The following is an 18,805-nucleotide window of genomic DNA, read 5'->3' as shown; positions in this document are numbered from 1 at the left end:
GACTGCACTCTATCAATGAGAGTCCACTTGCCAAACAATCAGCGCTCCATTCCCATGTATATAAATGTTGGTTTTCCCCTTGTATGGGTATTCTTGCAAATGGTCCTGATGATTGCAAGGCAAAAATCTTTGCTAAAATGTGACTTCTTTCAGCAATACTCAAGTTCTGCACTACCAAATGACTATTTGTTACAATATATTTGTTGTATTGTCATTCTTCCTACTGACACTTAAATCTATGAAAGTCTTCTATGTTATCGCAATGCAACTCAATTTCATTAACACAAATGTTTCCACAAATCCATAAATATGCAAAACTCTTAATCACCTTAATCTTCATCAGCTCTTAATCTTTTTCACCTGCATGCACTTCCAAGATTTCAATTTCTTATAAACAGCTCTAAGAGATTTCTTTTTCAATCTTCCAACTCCGTTCAAGAACACAGGCACTGAACAATGAAGAACATACAAAGAAATTTCTGCCTCAATACTTGTTGAACTGGTATGAGGTCAAAAATGTATTGACACAGTCTTTATGTTTGTAATGACCAAGAAACTGTCAGCTTTAAATACTATGAACTTGGAAATAAAGTCTAGCATCTCCACATATGCAGTTGAACTCAGAAATCCAGAAGCATCTGTCAGTAAGTTTCTATTCCACTGCAGGGTGTTGAAGTCCTTGTAGATGGAAATAATTAGAAATTGCTAATTTGATGAGTTCTTCCACTTCTTCAGGCTAATAAATCCTAAAGAATTCCAGCTTAACAGTAGTTTCACAAGAGCACAGTAGGCCAAAATGACTAATAATCAAACTCCTGACAGTCCCCGAATTATGAACTGGTCCTGTTCTTGAGTACATTCATGAGTCAATTTATTCACAAGTAAGAACAATACAGTACAATATAAAATAGCCATTCATAAGGACAAAGAAATGTTCACATGCCAGGTCTTTAAAATTCATATTGATATGCTCCTGTATGGGATTTGATCATAAGGATAAATGCTGGGAGATTGGACATTCATAAATATACGGGCAGCTGTAATTGTGCTATATTGAGGAAATTGTGCTATATTGAGAATGCTGAATTGATTTAATCTGTGCTAAATTCCATAGAATTTTAAAAATAAATTTTTACATCTAGGATTGCTTATGGAATTTCAGCTTCTACCTTAATTCAATTTCTATTTCCCAATTTTTAATTTAACAGTTTGTAAAATTTTCTAAAACATGAGCAAGAAAATTCCAGGTTTTTCCTGTAAGACTGCTTCAAAGAGATTGCTTGATGATGTTACTGCTATCCAATACCAGAGAACTAGTAAAATCAGAACTAAATCCAGAGAAATGCGAAGCCTATGCTATAGAGATTGCCATGTAGTTGTGATCGACCTTCTTCAAGATCAATGGCGAGCATAACAGTTTGTCTTTGATCACAAATTCTAAGCTATTGTTCAAAAAAATCCCCTGGTTTCGAACTAGAATTAGAATTATTGTATGATTGTCACACTTACTCAAGTGCAAAAGTGCAATGAAAAGCGTACAATGTTACCACACACAGTGCCACCTTGGGTATCAAGTACCTAGTTACACATCTTAGGCACTGAAATAGATTACGTACAAAAATACAGGAATAAAGAAAAAAACAGAAAGTTCTATATTACAGTCCTTCATAGAATAAATTAGGGAAATAAAGTTAAAAGATAATGCAAATTTTAGAACATAGAACATAGAGCATTACAGCACAGTACAGGCCCTTCGGCCCTCGATGTTGTGCCGACCTGTCATACCATTCTGAAGCCCATCTAACCTACACTATTCCATGTACGTCCATATGCTTGTCCAATGATGACTTAAATGTACCTAAAGTTGACGAATCTACTACCATTGCAGGCAAAGCGTTCCATTCCCTTACGACTCTCTGAGTAAAGAAACTACCTCTGACATCTGTCCTATATCTTTCACCCCTCAATTTAAAGCTACGCCCCTTCATGCTCGCCGTCACCATCCTAGGAAAAAGGCTCTCCCTATCCACCCTATCTAACCCTCTGATTATTTTATATGTTTCAATTAAGTCTCCTCTCAACCTTCTTCTCTCTAATGAAAACAGCCTCAAGTCCCTCAGCCTTTCCTCATAAGACCTTCCCTCCATACCAAGCAACATCCTTGTAAATCTCCTCTGCACCCTTTCCAAAGCTTCCACATCCTTCTTATAATGCGGTGACCAGAACTGTATGCAATACTTCAAGTGTGGCCGCACCAGAGTTTTGTACAGCTTCACTATAACCTCTTGGTTCCGGAACTCGATCCCTCTATTAATAAAAGCTAAAACACTCTATGCCTTCTTAACAGTCCTGTCAACCTGAGTGGCAACATTCAAGGATCTGTGTACATGGACATCAAGATCTCTCTGCTCATCTACACTACTAAGAATCTTACCATTAGCCCAGTCCTTTGCCTTCCGGTTACTCCTACCAAAGTGCATCACCTCACACTTGTCTGCATTAAACTCCATTTGCCACCTCTCAGCCCAGCTCTGCAGCTTATCTATGTCTCTCTGCAACCTACAGCATCCTTCGTCACTATCCACAACTCTACTGACTTTAGTGTCGTCTGCAAATTTACTAACCCATCCTTCTACGCCCTCATCCAGGTCATTTATAAAAATGACAAACAGCAGTGGACCCAACACCAACACTTGCGTTACACCACTAGTAACTGGTCTCCAGGATGAACATTTCCCATCAACTACCACCCCCTGTCTTCTTTCAGCAAGCCAATTTCCGATCCAAACTGCTATATCTCCCACAATTCCATTCCTCTGCATTTTGTACAATAGCCTACTGTGGGGAAACTTATCGAACGCCTTGCTGAAATCCATATACACCACATCAACCGGTTTACTCTCATCTACCTGTTTGGTCACCTTCTCAAAGAACTCAATAAGGTTTGCGAGGCACGACCTTCCCTTCACAAAACCGTGCTGACTATCCCTAATCAATTTATTCTTTTCTAGATGATTATAAATCCTATCCCTTATAACCTTTTCCAACACTTTACCAACAACTGAGGTAAGGCTCACTGGTCTATAGTTACCAGGGTACATTTGCTATCCTCCAGTCATCTGGCACCATTCCTGTAGACAATGACGAGTTAAAGATCAATGCCAATGGCTCGGCAATCTCCTCCCTGGCTTCCCAGAGGATCCTAGGATAAATCCCATGTGGCCCAGGGGACTTATCTATCTTCACCCTCTGTAGGATTTCTAATACCTCTTCCTTGTGAACCTCAATCCCACCTAATCTAGTAGCCTATATCTCAGTATTCTCCTCGACAACATTGTCATTTTCTAGAGTGAATACTGTTGAAAAATATTCATTTAGTGCTTCCCCTATCTCATCTGACTCCACACACAACTTACCACTACTATCCTTGATTGGGCCTAATCTTACTTTTGTCATTCTTTTATTCCTTAAATACCTATAGAAAGCCTTAGGTTTTACCCTGATCCTATCTGCCAACAACTTCTCATGTCTCCTCCTGGCTCTTCTGAGCTCTCTCTTTAGGCCTTTCCCAGCTACCTCGTAGCTTTGTAAACCACAGCTCCTGCACTCTACAGCTTCCTCCCTGCCTGACAGGTACATACTTATCTAGGACACACAGGAGCTTTTCCTTGAATAAGCTCCGCATTTCTAATGTGCCCATCCCCTGCAGTTTCCTTCCCCATCCTATGCTCCCTAAATCTTGCCTAATCTCATTGTAATTGCCTTTCCCCTAGCTATAACTCTTGCCCAGTGGTATACACCTATCACTTTCCATCACTAAAGTAAACATAACAGAATTGTGATCGCTACCACCAAAGTGCTCACCTACTTCCAAATCTAACACCTGGTCGGGCTCATTACCCAGTACCAAATCTAATGTGGCTTTGCCCCTTGTTGGCCTATCTACATACTGTGTCAGGAAGCCCTCCTGCACACACTGGACAAAAACTGACCCATCTCTAGTACTCGAACTATAGTGTTCCCAGTCAATATTTGGAAAGTTGAAGTCCCCCATGACAACTACCCTGTCTCTCTCACTCCTATCGAGAATCATCTTTGCTATCCTTTCCTCTACAACTCTGGAACTATTCGGAGGCCTATAGAAAACTCACAACAGGGTGACCTCTCCTTTCCTGTTTCTAACCTCAGCCCATACTACCTCAGTTGACGAGTCCCCAAACATCCTTTCTGCAACTGTAATACTGTCCTTGACCAACAATGCCACACCTCCCCCACTTTTACCATCTTCTCTGTTCTTACTGAAACATCTAAATCCCGGAACCTGCAACAACCATTCCTGTCCCTGCTCTATCCATGTCTCCGAAATGGCCACAACATCGAAGTCCCAGGTACTAACCCATGCTGCAAGATCTCCCACCTTATTCCGGACGCTCCTGGCATTGAAGTAGACACACTTCAAACCAACTTCTTGTTTGCCGGTGCCATCTTGCGTCCCTGAAACTTTATTTCGGACCACCCTACTGTCAACCTTTTCTATACTTGAACAACAATTTTGGTTCCCATCCCCCTGCTGAATTAGTTTAAACCCACACGAATAGCCTTAACAAATTCCGCACCCCCCCCCCCCCCGCCCAGGATATCGGTACCCCTCTGGTTTAGGTGAAGACCATTGTAGAGGTCCCACCTACCCCAGAAAGAGCCCCAATTATCCAAAATTCCAACACCCTCCCTCCTGCACCATCCCTGTAGCCACGTGTTCAACTCCTCTCTCTCCCTATTCCTCGCCTCACTAGCACGTGGCACAGGCAACAAACCAGAGACAACAACTCTGTTCGTCCTAGCTCTCAGCTTTCATCCTAGCTCCCTGAATTTCTGCCTTAAATCCCCATCTCTCTTCCTACCTATGTCGTCGGCGCCAATGTGGACCATGACTTGGGGCTGCTCCCCCTCCCCCTTAAGGATCCCAAAAACATGATCAGAGACATCACGCACCCTGGCACCTGGGAGGCAACACACCAACCCGTGAGTCTCTCTTGCCCCCACAGAACCTCCTATCTGTCCCCCTAACTATGGAGTCCCTAATGACTACTGCTCTGCTCCTCTTCCCCCTTCCCGCTTGAGCAGCAGGGACAGACTCTGTGCCAGAGACTTGTTCCCCACTGCTTTCCCCTGGTAAGTCGCCCCCCCCCCCAACAGTATCCAAAACGGTATACTTATTGCTGAGGCGAATGGCCACAGGGGATCCCTGCACTATCTGCCGGTTCCCTTTCCGTCCCCTGACCGTAACCCATCTGCCTTTTTCTTGTACCTGAGGAGTGACTACCTCCCTGTAACTCTCTCAATAACCCCCTCTGCCTCCCGAATAATCCAAAGTTCATCCAGTTCCAGCTCCAGTTCCCTAACACGGGAATTTTGTCTGGAAATAGAGGTAAAGGAAAAGGAGGAACAATAGTTTTGTAATTGGTCTTACCCTCTGTGTCCTTGAGTCCCAGCTGTCCATGATTATTTCTTCCCCATCCAAACACCGCCCCAGAGAGAGACAGGGCAAAGCTGTGTTCTCCTCCTGCAGCGATCTGAGCCACTGGCATCCCAGGAAGAGATACCATCAACTCAGGAATGCGTTGGCAAGCATCTTTTGTACCAAGACCGAGCTGGCCGTAAGTGTTCTGGCCCCAGGCAAAGAGTTGGCCATCTACCAACAGAAAATAAACAAGAAAGTAAATGCCTTTGGCTCCAGTACGTTTGAAATGATCATGTATAACTCTTACAAGAAAACTGAAAAATAGAAAAACTGATTTCTGCTTTAAGCTATATTTTATAAAGTTCTAAATATGCATCAAATATTGAACAAACCATTATTCATACAGTCCCAAGCAAAGGTCACTCGACCCAAAACATTAACTCTGATTTCTCTCCACAGACGCTGCCGGAACTGCTGAGCTTTTCCAGCAATTTCTATTATGGTCTCCCATTTCTCATACCATCAGGTATCTCAATTACCGTTACCTCCTGGATATTGTAAACATCTTTGAATCAGAAGGTCAGGGGTCCAAGTCACACTCTTGTAGGTGATGACTGAAATTCAGTATCTACAGTTTAGGTTACTCATATCCAAATGTAGCAACACTGGTTCAGTGAATCTAGTCTCTGAATCAGAAGGGTTGAATTTAGAACCCACCCCACACAACCCTAACAAATAGAGACCAGAGCACTCGCCCTGAATGATGGCCAGGTGTGGGTATTGGTGTCTAACTGTTGTGAATGGTTCCACCCATAGGTAATGAATAGATGGGACTATTTACCCTTTGAAGGAAAAAGAATAATGAGATAGGGAATGGAAACCATCTGGGGACTGTTTCTACATGGATCAAGAATCACGTATGTGAGACTTGAGTGAGGGTTCATGCAAGGGAAATCACATGATGGTAGACATTATTGACTAATTCCTTTTGGCAATATAATTATATCAGGTCTTTTTCCAGACATGAGTTCAAATCTCAACGTGTTAGTTTGAAAGTTTGAATTCAGATTTAAAACATCTGGAAATGTAAACATGTTTCTTCACTGTCTTCTGAAGTGGCCTTGCAAGTTGTGCCAGATTGTTAACTCAGGCTACCTTTGGATGTGAGTTTGCTCGCTGAGCTGGACGAGCTCGCACGAGAATTCCTAGAAGCATGGCATTCCAACCGGAACTCCACCAACAAACACATTGATTTAGAGCCAATCTACCATCCCCTGAGAAAAAGAACAGGACATGACATCACCAATGCAGGAAATGACATCACCAACCCAAGGAAACCTAACCAGATAAATAGAAAGCAGGACATAACACCAGCGCTTCGTCGGAGGCTCACTGATGATGTTACCTAGAATGGTGACAAAACGTCTGAAAACTAACCTTCCAGCTCAGCGAGCAAACTCAAATCCAGACCTTCAACCTGAGCTACAAATCTTCTCAAAACTCGTCAGGCTACCTTTGGATGGCAGTTTAACCAGCAATGCCTGAATCCCAAGCATAGACTAAATAGTTATACCTTCTCGAACTGAAGGCACAAAAGACAAAACAATTGGTTACAAAGTTTTGTGATATATTAGAGAAGAAAAAGACAGATCTGCATTCATAATACCATCCACGATGACAGAGTAGCCCAAAGTGCTTAGTGACAATGAAGTATAATTGCAATGTCAAAGAAATGGATACCAAAATGCACATACCAAACTTTCATAAACAGCTTGGTGTTAACCACTGACTAAGGTTTTTACAATGTTAATTGTGGGATTAACATTCATCAGGATACTGAGTGTAACTCTGTGGCTTTTCTTTTAAATAGTGCAGTAAAAATCTTTTATATTCGCCCATACAGACAGATGGGTATTTGCTCCAAATTACAGCACCTCCAGCAACACAGCAATCCATCAGCACTGCACTGGAGTCACAGCCTTCCAGAATTGAGATTTGAATACACAATCTTCTAATCAGAACCAATAGTCCTGATAATTTTGATCAGCTAGAAGAATTACTTAGTGGAAGGTGTTATCAAAAATGAATTAACAGATTCCTGCTCCTTCTCAGCTTGTCAACGAGATAAATATTAAATAGAAATATAATATTTATATTCATGTCATACCTTGGCTCTGGCTGTCCTCAATGCCAAGCTGTGATTTAATTAAATGGAAATAGCAAAGAATATGACAGCTACATATGACACTAAACTCAGATCTGGTTCACAGCTAGAATGGACCTTATGTGTTTTTAAATGTACTTTACTTTAGATTGCATTACAATAATACAATGTTCCGAGATGGCAGAGAGAAAATAGGCAGACATGCACATGGTGACAAAGGAATAGAAGAATCCTTGGATTCCTAAACAGCATCAGATCAAGTCAGCCTTACATTTAAAATTAAAAATTGCCTTGACAAGATTAGGTTGGAAAGTAAATTGTGAAGACGACATAAGGGGTCTGCAAATTAAGGGACATGGATGTTGGAAGTAAGTGGAAAAAACTCTTCCAATTATGCTTAATGTAATAAGGACATTTCTATAAGGAGAGATGGATTTGTATGGAGCTGTATTTATTAGATTTTAGAAGGATGAGTTGGGATCTAACTGAAACATATAAAATTCGAACAGCACCTAACTGATGAAAGGTTTCAGAAAAGATTGAGAAGGATGTTGCCAGGGTTGCAGGGTTAAAACTATAGTGAGGGGCTATTTTCCCTGGAGCATGGAGGCTAAGGGGTAACCTTATAGAGGTTTATAAAATCATGAGGTTCATGGACAGGGAAAATGGACAAGGTCTTTTCTCCAAGGTTGGGGGGGGGGGGGGGGGAGTCAAAAACTGGACGGCTTTAAGGAGAGAGGGAAAAGATATAATGGGGACCTGAGGGACAACTTCACGCAGAAGGTGGTGCGTATATGGAATGAGCTGCCAGAGGAAGTGGTGGAGTCCGGTATGATTACAACATTTAAAAGGCATCTGGTTGAGTATGGGAGTATAAAGATATGGGACAGCCACTGTTATTTGGGGTTCCTCCGTATGCTCTGGTTTCCTCCCACTGTCCAAAGACATGCAGGTTAGGTGGATTGGCCATGCTAAATTGCCCCTCGTGTCTGGAGTGGGACGTGCAGGGATGGGGTACGGGGTGGGATGCTCATCGGAGTGTCGGTGTGGACTCAATGGGCCAGATGGTCTGCTTCCACGCTGTAGGGATTCTATGATTCAGTGCTTACGGATGTCTATGACTAGATGCAAGAAGGATATTTTCCCTGGTTGGGGGAGGTCAACTGAGATGACGAAGGATTTCTGCATTCAAAGTGTAATGGGCTTGTAGAATTCTCTACCAAGCTACTGAAAATAATCAAAAAAGAGATAGATAAATTTGATAGCAATTAAAGGCATTAAGAGATATGGGGAGAAAGCAGCAATTGAAATGGAGGATTAGCCATGATCATATTGGCTAATAATCTACTGCTGTTCCTCGCTTGTATGTAACAGGCATGCTATGTTTTTTTACCTTTGGTCAATGCCAGTGAGTGACTGTTTCCACAGGCCACTTGAATTATTTTTCTGGCACTCAAATCCTTAAGTAACCTAAATGTATAAGAACATAAGCATAGTGAAACATTACAACTAAACTGTTCACAGAAAAATATCATTTCTCTAGAGGCTTTGTTGTAATTTTTCAATGAAAGGTATTGTGTTAAAGCTAACGCCAGACTTCAAAGTACAACCACCTGCACAAGCTTTTCTTTTGTCTCTGTATTGGCAAGGCAAACAAACACAAAGACAACACAATTATATTGTTTATCAGATCTTTATCACTAGATAAGCAGTTGCTGAATCCACCTAGCAGGCTTGGTTCAGCTGGTGGCACTCTTGCCTGGTCAATTTTTCCATTCAAGCCCCACTTTAGAAAGTTCAGCATATAACTAAAGCTGACATTTCAGCAAAGTCAGGCGCTGTCATTTGAATGAAACATGACAATTTTTTCCATGCACCTGTTGGCAGTGTGACAGTCAACTTCTATCAATATTTTGTCAGTTTCTAATATTTAGCCAACTCAATTTACAACATGACAGTACAAAACAAAACAAAAATATAAAAGCCATCAGGCAGAATGCAACTCTTACTGTGGTTTCATAATCGGGAATGTTTTTGTTTCAGCTGCTGTTTTCCATGACTTAACCTTACTCTGAAAAAGACTTCCCGCGTGAGAAAGGAATAGGATGTGGGATGTTCCGCAATCGGCAAAGTGGATTTTCTGATCCTTGAAGTAGGTAAATTTGCCTACAGGGAAAGAATAAACACAGGATATTAATATTGAAGGGTGCATTAACAAAATACCATGGATGCTGCAAATCAGAAACAAACACAATATGTGGGAGAAACTGGGCAGGTCTGGCAACATCAGTGGAAAGTTAAATTAAGTTAATATTTCATGTCCGAAATGATCTCTATTCTACAATCGCTATGTTGCTCAACTAATGATCTCGAATTAAAATTGTAAGAATGTTGACGTTATTAAAATTTAGGGCTGCTCTTGTCTTTAACCAGTTTAACATTGTATCCCAAATTCACAGTTTCCATGGGTCTTGCTGCGATGCAATATGGTACGGTAAGCTGCTCAAAAGGGGTATTAAGAAGAAATGCAGAGTTAATAGGGGAAGTTCAGTAAGGAGGATTGATACAGTCCTCTGTAGCAAAGAGCCAGAGCTCGAAACAATAAGGCGACAAGTGCCTGGGTCCTAATGGACTTCATGCTAGGGTCTTAAATTAGGTGGCTAGAGAGATAGTTGAAGACAAAGCAGCTCCATGATGCAGAGCACTGTGCTGTCAGGGCTGTTTCCCAGGATGCACACCGAGACAAATGTATGAATCACAACACATTAGGATGCAGGGGCAATAAGTGTTTAAGAAACCTAAGATAATGTTATAATTTATTCACGAATGGAAACGAATGCAAAAATAAATTATGCTCCAGTTACAAACCATCAGAATGACTAAGGATAAGATTAAAATAACCTCTCTTCTGGTCAATTTATCTTCGCCAATTGTAATAACATGGGGATTAACAAATTCTGAATCCTAAAATTCAACTTTGTCTGTTAAACAGGTCCTTGCTAACGATGTGTAATATAAGGTCGATGCGCTCGCTGAAGATGTCTTTTCAGAACCAGCCTCCAGAGGTCGATGCTGCAGCCGCCTCTGAGGCTGAGAAACGAAACCGAAACACATGAAAATCAAATAAGAGGAAAAGAAACTGGTTTGGGGGAGACATTTGACGAGAACCGATACCGCACAGCTCTGGAAAAATCCAGGCACTGTCATCCTGCATTATAATTAAGAGCCACATTGTAACTGATACCACACTGTAACCATATCTAGGACAATGGCAAAATGAATACAATTCCTGAGGCAATTCTAGTTGAATGAATTATCAGACTGTAACTAGCGCCACCTAATTCTTCATAAGAAATTATAACTAATAATACAGAATCTCTATTAAATACATAGTTAGCCACGGACTCCGCGTACTATTTACTTTGCAATATGTCTATCAGTGTTATGTATAATAATTCAATTTTAGACAATTCTCCTTCCCATTATAGATAGGATTGTAATATTTCTAAAAATCGAAGAAAACTGCGGATACTGCAAATCAGAAACAAAAAAAAATAATTGCTGTATAAGCTCAGCAGGTCTGGCAGCATCTGTGCAGAGAAATCAAAGTTAACTTTTCGGGTCCTCAGAACTGTTCTGAGGAAGAGTCACCGGACCCAAAACGCTAACTTCGATTTCTCTGCAACAGATTGCTGCCAGACCTGCTAAGCTTATACAGCAACTTCAGTTTTTGCAATATTTCTGTCTCCTCACCTGGTTTTGATTTTTGCTTCAGTCCGCGAGCTTTTGTGTAAACTTCTCCATTTTCCAACACAAACACAGTGACTCCTTCCCGGCTGCAAACATGCTGAACCCTCTCTCCTTTGAGAATCTCCTCTGACTGTGAGTCGGGATTCAGTCCGCTCCCGGACCCCAACTCCCCCCAACACAACATGCTCCCTCCTCTCTCTCTCTCTCTCTCTCGCTACCTGCTCAAACAACCGGGAATCGAGAGAGAGGGAAATAGTTCAACCCAGACACCTTTTGCTGAGGCTGCAGCAGATCCAGTTTAAACCTTTGACAATCTCTCTCTCTCGGACGCACACACAGAGAATATATTGGTTTGTTTGGGGAAATTCTCTGCTTTTAGCTCCGCCTCCGAGCTGCCAATGCGAGCCAATGGCAACGGGAATTGAGTTGTTTTGGGGCGTAACCCTTCTGCAGTGTTGAGCGACTGTATTAAGTTTCCATTTCCGACTTATTTCCGTGTTTTTGAACGCTGTTTGAATGATGAAAGGGAACCGAAAATGAAACCGAAGCTGAACTCACGTCATTAACTAGGCGTAAAGCTGGCGAATGAAAATCGACACTGAACATCAAAACAGACCCCATACAAACATTTCTGAGGAAACGGCTTTGTTACGATAACTGTGTGAAGCTGGATGAACACAGCAGGCCAAGCAGCATCTCAGGAGCACAAAAGCTGACGTTTCGGGTCTAGACCCTTCATCAGTTTTGTTATCGTGGATTCTCCAGCATCTGCAGTTCCCATTATCTCTGTTAGGATAACTGACTGGTTTGAGCCATGAAGCAGGGCTTGTACTTCGCTGATGTAGGACTTGACTCGCTTGTTCTCTGTTTATTGAACCAGAAAATCATAAAAGTCCCACCTGCTCAGAGGTATGAGACGTGCTGAGGGACACATTAAAATTTACTGTAGCTGCCGCCGAGGTGCAGTGGGGGAGGATCACTTTCTGATGTCTTTCTGCTAACGATATTTGAGGATCCGTTCAGTTATCGGATCCTCCTTGTGGCTCAAATGCATGTAATTATCGTCTTATATGTGTTAGAGATGCCTTTGGTTTGTGTGGATTGAATTAAACTCCAAATGCTTATTTTAAAAACCCAGAGAATATGTGGAGAATATATCCATGTTCTTTCCCAATAGCCCTGCAAATACTTGTATTTCAAGTGTGAGACACTTACTAGACCTCAACCTAAGTATTGTGTACAGTATAATAAAATGTGAGGCTGGATGAACACAGCAGGCCAAGCAGCATTCAGGAGCACAAAAGCTGACGTTTCGGGCCTAGACCCTTCATCAGAGAGGGGGATGGGGCCTATCCCCTCCCTACCTCCCCACCTATGCTCTCCTCTCTACCTATCTTCTTTACTCTCCATCTTCGGTCCGCCTCCCCCTCTCTCCCTATTTATTCCAGTTCCCTCTCCCCATCCCCCTCTCTGATGAAGGGTCTAGGCCCAAAACGTCAGCTTTTGTGCTCCTGAGATACTGCTTGGCCTGCTGTGTTCATCCAGCCTCACATTTTATTATCTTGGAATTCTCCAGCATCTGCAGTTCCCATTATCTCTGATACTATTGTGTACAGTAGTTGGGACTACTTTAAAGGAAAGATGTGGGCCCATTGCTTTGTTATCTACATCAACGAATTGAATGAGAATATACACAGCATGATTAGTAAGTTTGCAAATGACACTAAAATAGACAGTATTGTGGACATGAGGAAATTGCAGCAGGATCTTGATCAGCTGGGGAAGTGGGCTAAGAAATGGCAAATGTAGTTTAATATAGATAATTGTGAGTGTTGTATTTTGGAAAGTCAAATCAAGGTAGGAGTTTCATGGACAATGATGGGTCCTTAAGGAGTGTAGTGGTACAGAGGGACCTCGGAGTTCAGGTGCACAGTTCTCTGGAAAGTGGAGTCACAGGTAGGCAGGGCAGTGAAGAAGGCTTTTGGCACAGTGGCCTTCATCAGTCAGGGCATTGAGTATGCAATTTGGGAAGTTATGTTTCAATTGTACAGGACGTTGGTGAGGCTGCAGTTGGAGTATTGTGTTCAGTTTTGGCCACCTTGCTTCAGGAATGATGTTATTAAACTGGAAAGAGTTCAGAAGAAATTTACAAGGATGTTGCCAGGACTAATGGACTGAGTTTTTTGGGGAGAGTTTGGAGAAGCTAGGACTTTTTTTCACAGTGTAGGAGACAGAGGGGGAACCTTATTGAGGTGTATAAGATAGTGAGCAGCATGGATAGGGTGAATGCACTCAGTCTTTTTCCCAGGGTTGGGGAATTGGGGACTGAAGGGCATCAGTTTAAAGTAAGAGGGGAAAGAATACATGAGAACCTGAGGGGTGACTTTTTTACACAGAGGCTGGTACACATATGGAATTAGCTGCCAGCAGAAGTAGTTGAGGCTGGTACATTAACAACATTTAAAAGACATTTGGAAGAATACATGGAGAGGAAAGGTTTAGAAGGATATGGGCCAAGTGCAGGGAAATGGGGTTATTATGGGTGTAAACTATGGTCAGCATGGACCCTTTATTCTTTATTCAATGTTTTTTGGGCCAAAGGGCCTGTCTCCATGCTGGAGGACTCTGTGACTCTATGAGACAGTGCCAAAGTGATTCCCAAGAATGTTCCCAGAGAAATAAAACAGGGAACTGCAGATGCTGTGCATCTGAAACAGAGCAAACAGAAATTGCTGCAGAAGCTCAGAAGGCCTAGCATACTGGACTCAAAGGGTAACTCTGTTTTCTCTCCAGATTTCTTTTCAGACCTGCTGAGTTTCTCCAGCAATTTCTGCCTTTGGTTGTTTCAAAAATTGATAAATTTCAGTTATGGGGACTGTCTTCCTTTGAACGAAGAAGGCTCAGGGGAGATTTCTTAGAGGTTTTGAAAATCATGAGTGGGCTGGGTAGAGAAGAGAGGGAGAAGCCGCTCCTGCTTGTAAAAGGAACAAGAACAAGAAGGCATAGATTTAAAGTGATATGGAAATGAAGCAAGGATGGTACGAGAATAAAATCTTTCACACAATGAGTGGTTAGGGCCTGCTATGCATTGTTTGGAAATGTGGTGGAAATAGGTTCAACTGAGCTGTTCGAGAAGTCTTTGGATGATTACTTGGATAGAAATTGTATGCAATAGGTAGAGGGAAAAGGTAGGAGATTGGCACGGGGTAAAGATGCTTATTTAATGAGCCAGTACAGACACGATGAGCCAAATGGTCTCCTTCTGCATTGTCACAATTCTGTGATTCTTTATAAGAATCATAAAATCCCTACACTGTGTAAACAGGCCCTTTGGCCCAACAAGTCCACACACGACCAATAGAGCACTCCACCCAGACCCATCCCCCTATAAATCATTTAATCTGCACATCCCCAAACACTATGGGCAATTTTCCAATGGCCAATCCATCTAACCCACGCCTCCTTGGACTGTAGGATGAAACCAGAGCACCTGGAGGAAACCCACACAGACACAGAGAGAATGTGTAAGCTCCACACAGTCACCCATGGTTGGAATTGAACCTGGGTTCCTGGCACTGTGAGGCAGCAGTGCTAACCACTGTGCCACCATACCACCCTTTGAAGTATTTATCAAATCTCCTTTTAAAAGTGGAAACCTAAACAATGTGCAGAATTTTACGAAACAAGCGGTGTATACAATGGAGAACATAGGAACAGGAGTATGCTATTCTGCCTCTCAAACCTGTCCTGCCATGGCAGATCTTTGGATCATATCTGTTAACTTTACTAAACAAAAGCAATCTATCTCAGATTAACAACTGATCCTGCATCAACCGCCATTTGTGGAACAGAGTTCCAAACCTTTATCACCCTTCGTGTGCAGAAATGCTTCCTAAGACCTCTCCTGAACAGTCTGGCACTAACTTTTACACTATATACTTAGCTTTAGAACTCCCAACCAGTGAAAATAGTTTATCCTATCTACCCTGTCTTCCCGAGTTAATATCTTGAAGACTTTGATCAGATCACCCCTTAAGCATCCAAATTCTAGAGAAAACCAGCCTAATCTGGATAATCTCTCTTCATAACTTGATCCCTGAAGTTCATGTATCAATGTTGTCAACCTATGATGTATTTCCTGTGGTGCCCAGACTAGCATGTCTAACAGTACAGCATTCCCTCTCTATTACACTGGAGTGAACGTGAATATGCAAAAGCTAAAATATGACATGTATCACCAGTTAAAATTTATTAATAAGAAAATTTCGTGTATTTGTACATTCAGCTCCGGTAGCTGGATTTGTTTAAGGCAGTTTCAACTAGGGCGTTAGTTGCCTGGCCAATAGTCCTTACTGTGCCCAATATGAAAAGGTCTGAGAGTGGAAAGTGAGAAACGTTACAAGAAGCAGGATCTTGGCTATTGACATCTTGCTGAAGTGTAGAAAGCTGATCTATAAAGCAAAAGGGGCTGAGATGTTTCCAAAGGTTGAAACTCCTTCATGGAGATGTAGGAAATTCCTTCATCAAACAATTAATCCAAAATTTACCAACTCAGAAGAGTCACAAATTTCCCACAAGCATTGTGAACAAATCTTTATATTCAATTAGTGAAAACTTGTGTATACAAATGCCCATGAGATTTCGATGCATGTGTTGCTTAAATAATGGTACTTCAGAGCATGTTAAAATCACATTGTTTGGACCTTGTTGAAATAATTTGTTCAAATATGTCAAAAATTATTGTTAACTGTATATAAACATTCATTTGATGAAATGTTGGATGTTTTCTTTATCAGGTATAGAGTTGAAGAAACCAGAAGATATGATTGTAAATAATCTTTATTTGTAAAATATGAGCTCTCAATAATGATTTGCTTCAAATTGATTATATATAGTCAGAAAGATCATTAACACATAAACACAAAGATATTTGTCACATTTTAATTTTGAGTGGAATCAGTAATTTAACAACTTGCCAACTCTGATTCCGACATTTTCCTGCACAATTCCTGCCACAACCTGTTATCTCCACCCTGCCTCTTACCACATGTCCTCTTTTTTCACATTAATATTCAAAAGTACTTGGAGGAAATGGAATACAGTTTATTTTTGATTTCACTCAGACTCCTCTTGCCTGGCTCTATCATGGTTCCTGACTGAATGATCTCTAATAACTGGAGCCTTAGTGATCAGACACTAGACAGTGAGCCTTGGTTTGTGGTCGTGGCATTCCTATTTTTTGAGTCAAAAATATGGGAGCAGAAGCCTCTGAATAATGGGCAGAGGTCCAGCAGAGTAGGAGCCTCATGCTGTCTCCTTACCCTCCACCACACCAAACCCAATTACCACACTAGACGTGGTCAAGTGAACTGTCCTGATGGTGGGTTGTGAATCAGGCTAGGGGACCTGTCCACAGAGAAAATGATCTTTCAGCAAAAGGCATCTGCTGGTTGTGATGTAATGTTGGAAGATATGGTCACCTTATTTGCCGTCCGTCTTTGCCACGGCCAATCAGATGGTAGAGGAATTGAATGATAGGTCTAATCAAAGGAACAGTTGCAGGAAAATCAATTTACCACTGTGGGTCTCAAACATTTGAATTAGGAGCAAAAAACTGGATAATTCAGCCCTTCAAGCTTGCTCTTCCTTTCAATAAGATCATAAATGGTGAGTTTGTTAGGGAGATGATTGGGTTAGGGAGTACTTCTATAGGGAGTACACCTCCTTATTTTCTGCATATAAACTGATGTTTTCCCAGCCACCATGAGTTCTGAGGAAGGGTCACCAGACCGAAATGTTAACTCTGTTTTCTCCTTCACAGATGCTACCAGATCTGCTGAGCTTTTCCAGCAACTTTGTTTTCGCTCCTGATTTACAGCATCCGCGGTTCTTTTGGGTGGGTTTTTTTGGTTAGTGTCATTTGCTTGATGTGGATGGGTGACTACCATAAGCTAGGATGATGCAAGTGTTGACTTGCAAGTGCTATTAGAAGTTAAAATACAGTCCAAATGGAATGTAATGCATTTTCCTCATTGTAAATGTGCTTCATAATTTGTCAAATCTTTCTTTAGTGTTAATGGCTGTCAGCAGTTGCTTTTTCAAAGTTTCAGTGCTGCTGTATTCTGGAAGTCTCAGGTTACTAAAGCAGACATCTGCCTCTGGGTAGTTGTCTTCTGACAGTGGACTCCAGATAATATGCATGTTCACACACACCATTCCCATCACTGAAAGACGATCACTGCCTGTAAGAAATACTGAGAAAAGAGTTTTGAGTGTTTATACTGCATTATCTGTAAAACCTGTACCTGTACCAATGTGTACTTCATGTTTGTGACTGTTTTGACATGCCAGGAAACAAAGCTGACAGGCTGGATGATAATACTTTGGTCCAGCAAAGCTGCCCATGCCAGGATGGGTGGAACATTGTAACTAAAAGCTTTTTCATCCATTGCCTCTACTGTCTACCTAATACATCAATTGCTGTATCCCGTGAGCTTAAAGATTCTGAAATACCACATTCTGAACTGTTTCATTAACATCCAGGAGACAAAGTTTATATCCAGCATAACTTAGTGTCTCAACTATCCAAATTAGCTCACATTTGCTAAGCATTCACGAGCCTCCACTCTGCATCTACTTACTCAGTCACATCCTTTCATATGATCTTGGCAAGGCCATGATTTGTTGCCCAACTCTAAAACAATTTGAAGCTCTACTTTGGACTTCTTGAACCATTGCAGTCCTTGGGGTATAAGTGGTGTTAGGGAGGGAATTTCAGAATTTTGACTCAGCAATAGTGAAAGTTGGTGATAGAATCCCAACTCAGGATGCTGTGTGGTTAGGAGGGAACTTATAGATGGGGACATTCCCATGTGTCTGCTGGCCTTGTACCTTCTAGGTGTTAGGGTTCGTGGGTTGGGAAGGTGCTGTCTTAGAACCATTGGTAAATTGCATCATTGCATCTTGTAGATGGAACACACTGCTGCTATTGTGCATTGATGGTGAAATGAGTGAATGCTGAAGGTTGTAGATGGGGTGACTTTATCCTAGACGATGTTGAACTTCGAGTGTTGTTGGAGCTGCATCCATTCAGGGAAGTGGAGAGTATTGCAATACTCTCTTGATTTGTGCCTTGCAGTTGACAGACAGGCTTCAGGGTGCAGAGTGTGGAGGAGGGGTTCAGGAAATTGGTTATTCAATGCAGAATTCTCAGCCACTAACCTTTGAAAATTACCAACACTTCTTTCTGATGCTCCCATATTCTGTGTTGCTGCAGCAATAAAAGCTGCAACTTTTCAAATCATTCTTTATCTTTGTCTTCCTTCACAGCATGTGTCATTCCAGTGAATCTGCACTGAACCCTCATTAAAGCTGTGAGATATTTCTAAAAGTGAAGGGACCAATACTAGAATAGGCTAAATAAGAAACAA

The 18,805-nt window shown here is 41.6% G+C and overlaps 2 protein-coding genes across 3 annotated transcripts in view; both read right to left on the bottom strand.

Moving 5' to 3' along the window:
* LOC125454090 (probable E3 ubiquitin-protein ligase HERC3) overlaps positions 1–11,694 on the bottom strand; it is a 49,892-nt gene extending 38,198 nt beyond the window's left edge. For both annotated transcript variants that reach the window (XM_059651051.1, XM_048534418.2), the window contains exons 1-4: positions 11,379–11,694; positions 9,635–9,791; positions 9,019–9,095; positions 5,471–5,692 (exon numbers count right to left, since the gene is read on the bottom strand). In XM_059651051.1, coding sequence (XP_059507034.1) covers positions 5,471–5,692; positions 9,019–9,095; positions 9,635–9,791; positions 11,379–11,559 — 637 coding nt within the window. In that variant the 5' untranslated portion in view covers positions 11,560–11,694. The remainder of the gene's footprint in view (positions 1–5,470; positions 5,693–9,018; positions 9,096–9,634; positions 9,792–11,378) is intronic.
* A 4,543-nt stretch (positions 11,695–16,237) lies between these two features.
* Positions 16,238–18,805, bottom strand: part of LOC125454131 (probable E3 ubiquitin-protein ligase HERC4) — a 45,136-nt gene continuing 42,568 nt past the window's right edge. Inside the window, exon 23 of the mRNA XM_059651105.1 lies at positions 16,238–17,629. Coding sequence (XP_059507088.1) covers positions 17,421–17,629 — 209 coding nt within the window. The 3' untranslated portion in view covers positions 16,238–17,420. The remainder of the gene's footprint in view (positions 17,630–18,805) is intronic.

The sequence above is a fragment of the Stegostoma tigrinum genome, chromosome 1 (genome assembly GCF_030684315.1).
Source record: "Stegostoma tigrinum isolate sSteTig4 chromosome 1, sSteTig4.hap1, whole genome shotgun sequence".
NCBI classification, from domain to species: Eukaryota; Metazoa; Chordata; class Chondrichthyes; order Orectolobiformes; family Stegostomatidae; genus Stegostoma; species Stegostoma tigrinum.
Note: the sequence above shows the minus strand (reverse complement) of the source record. Positions and strands in the feature narration are given on the sequence as shown.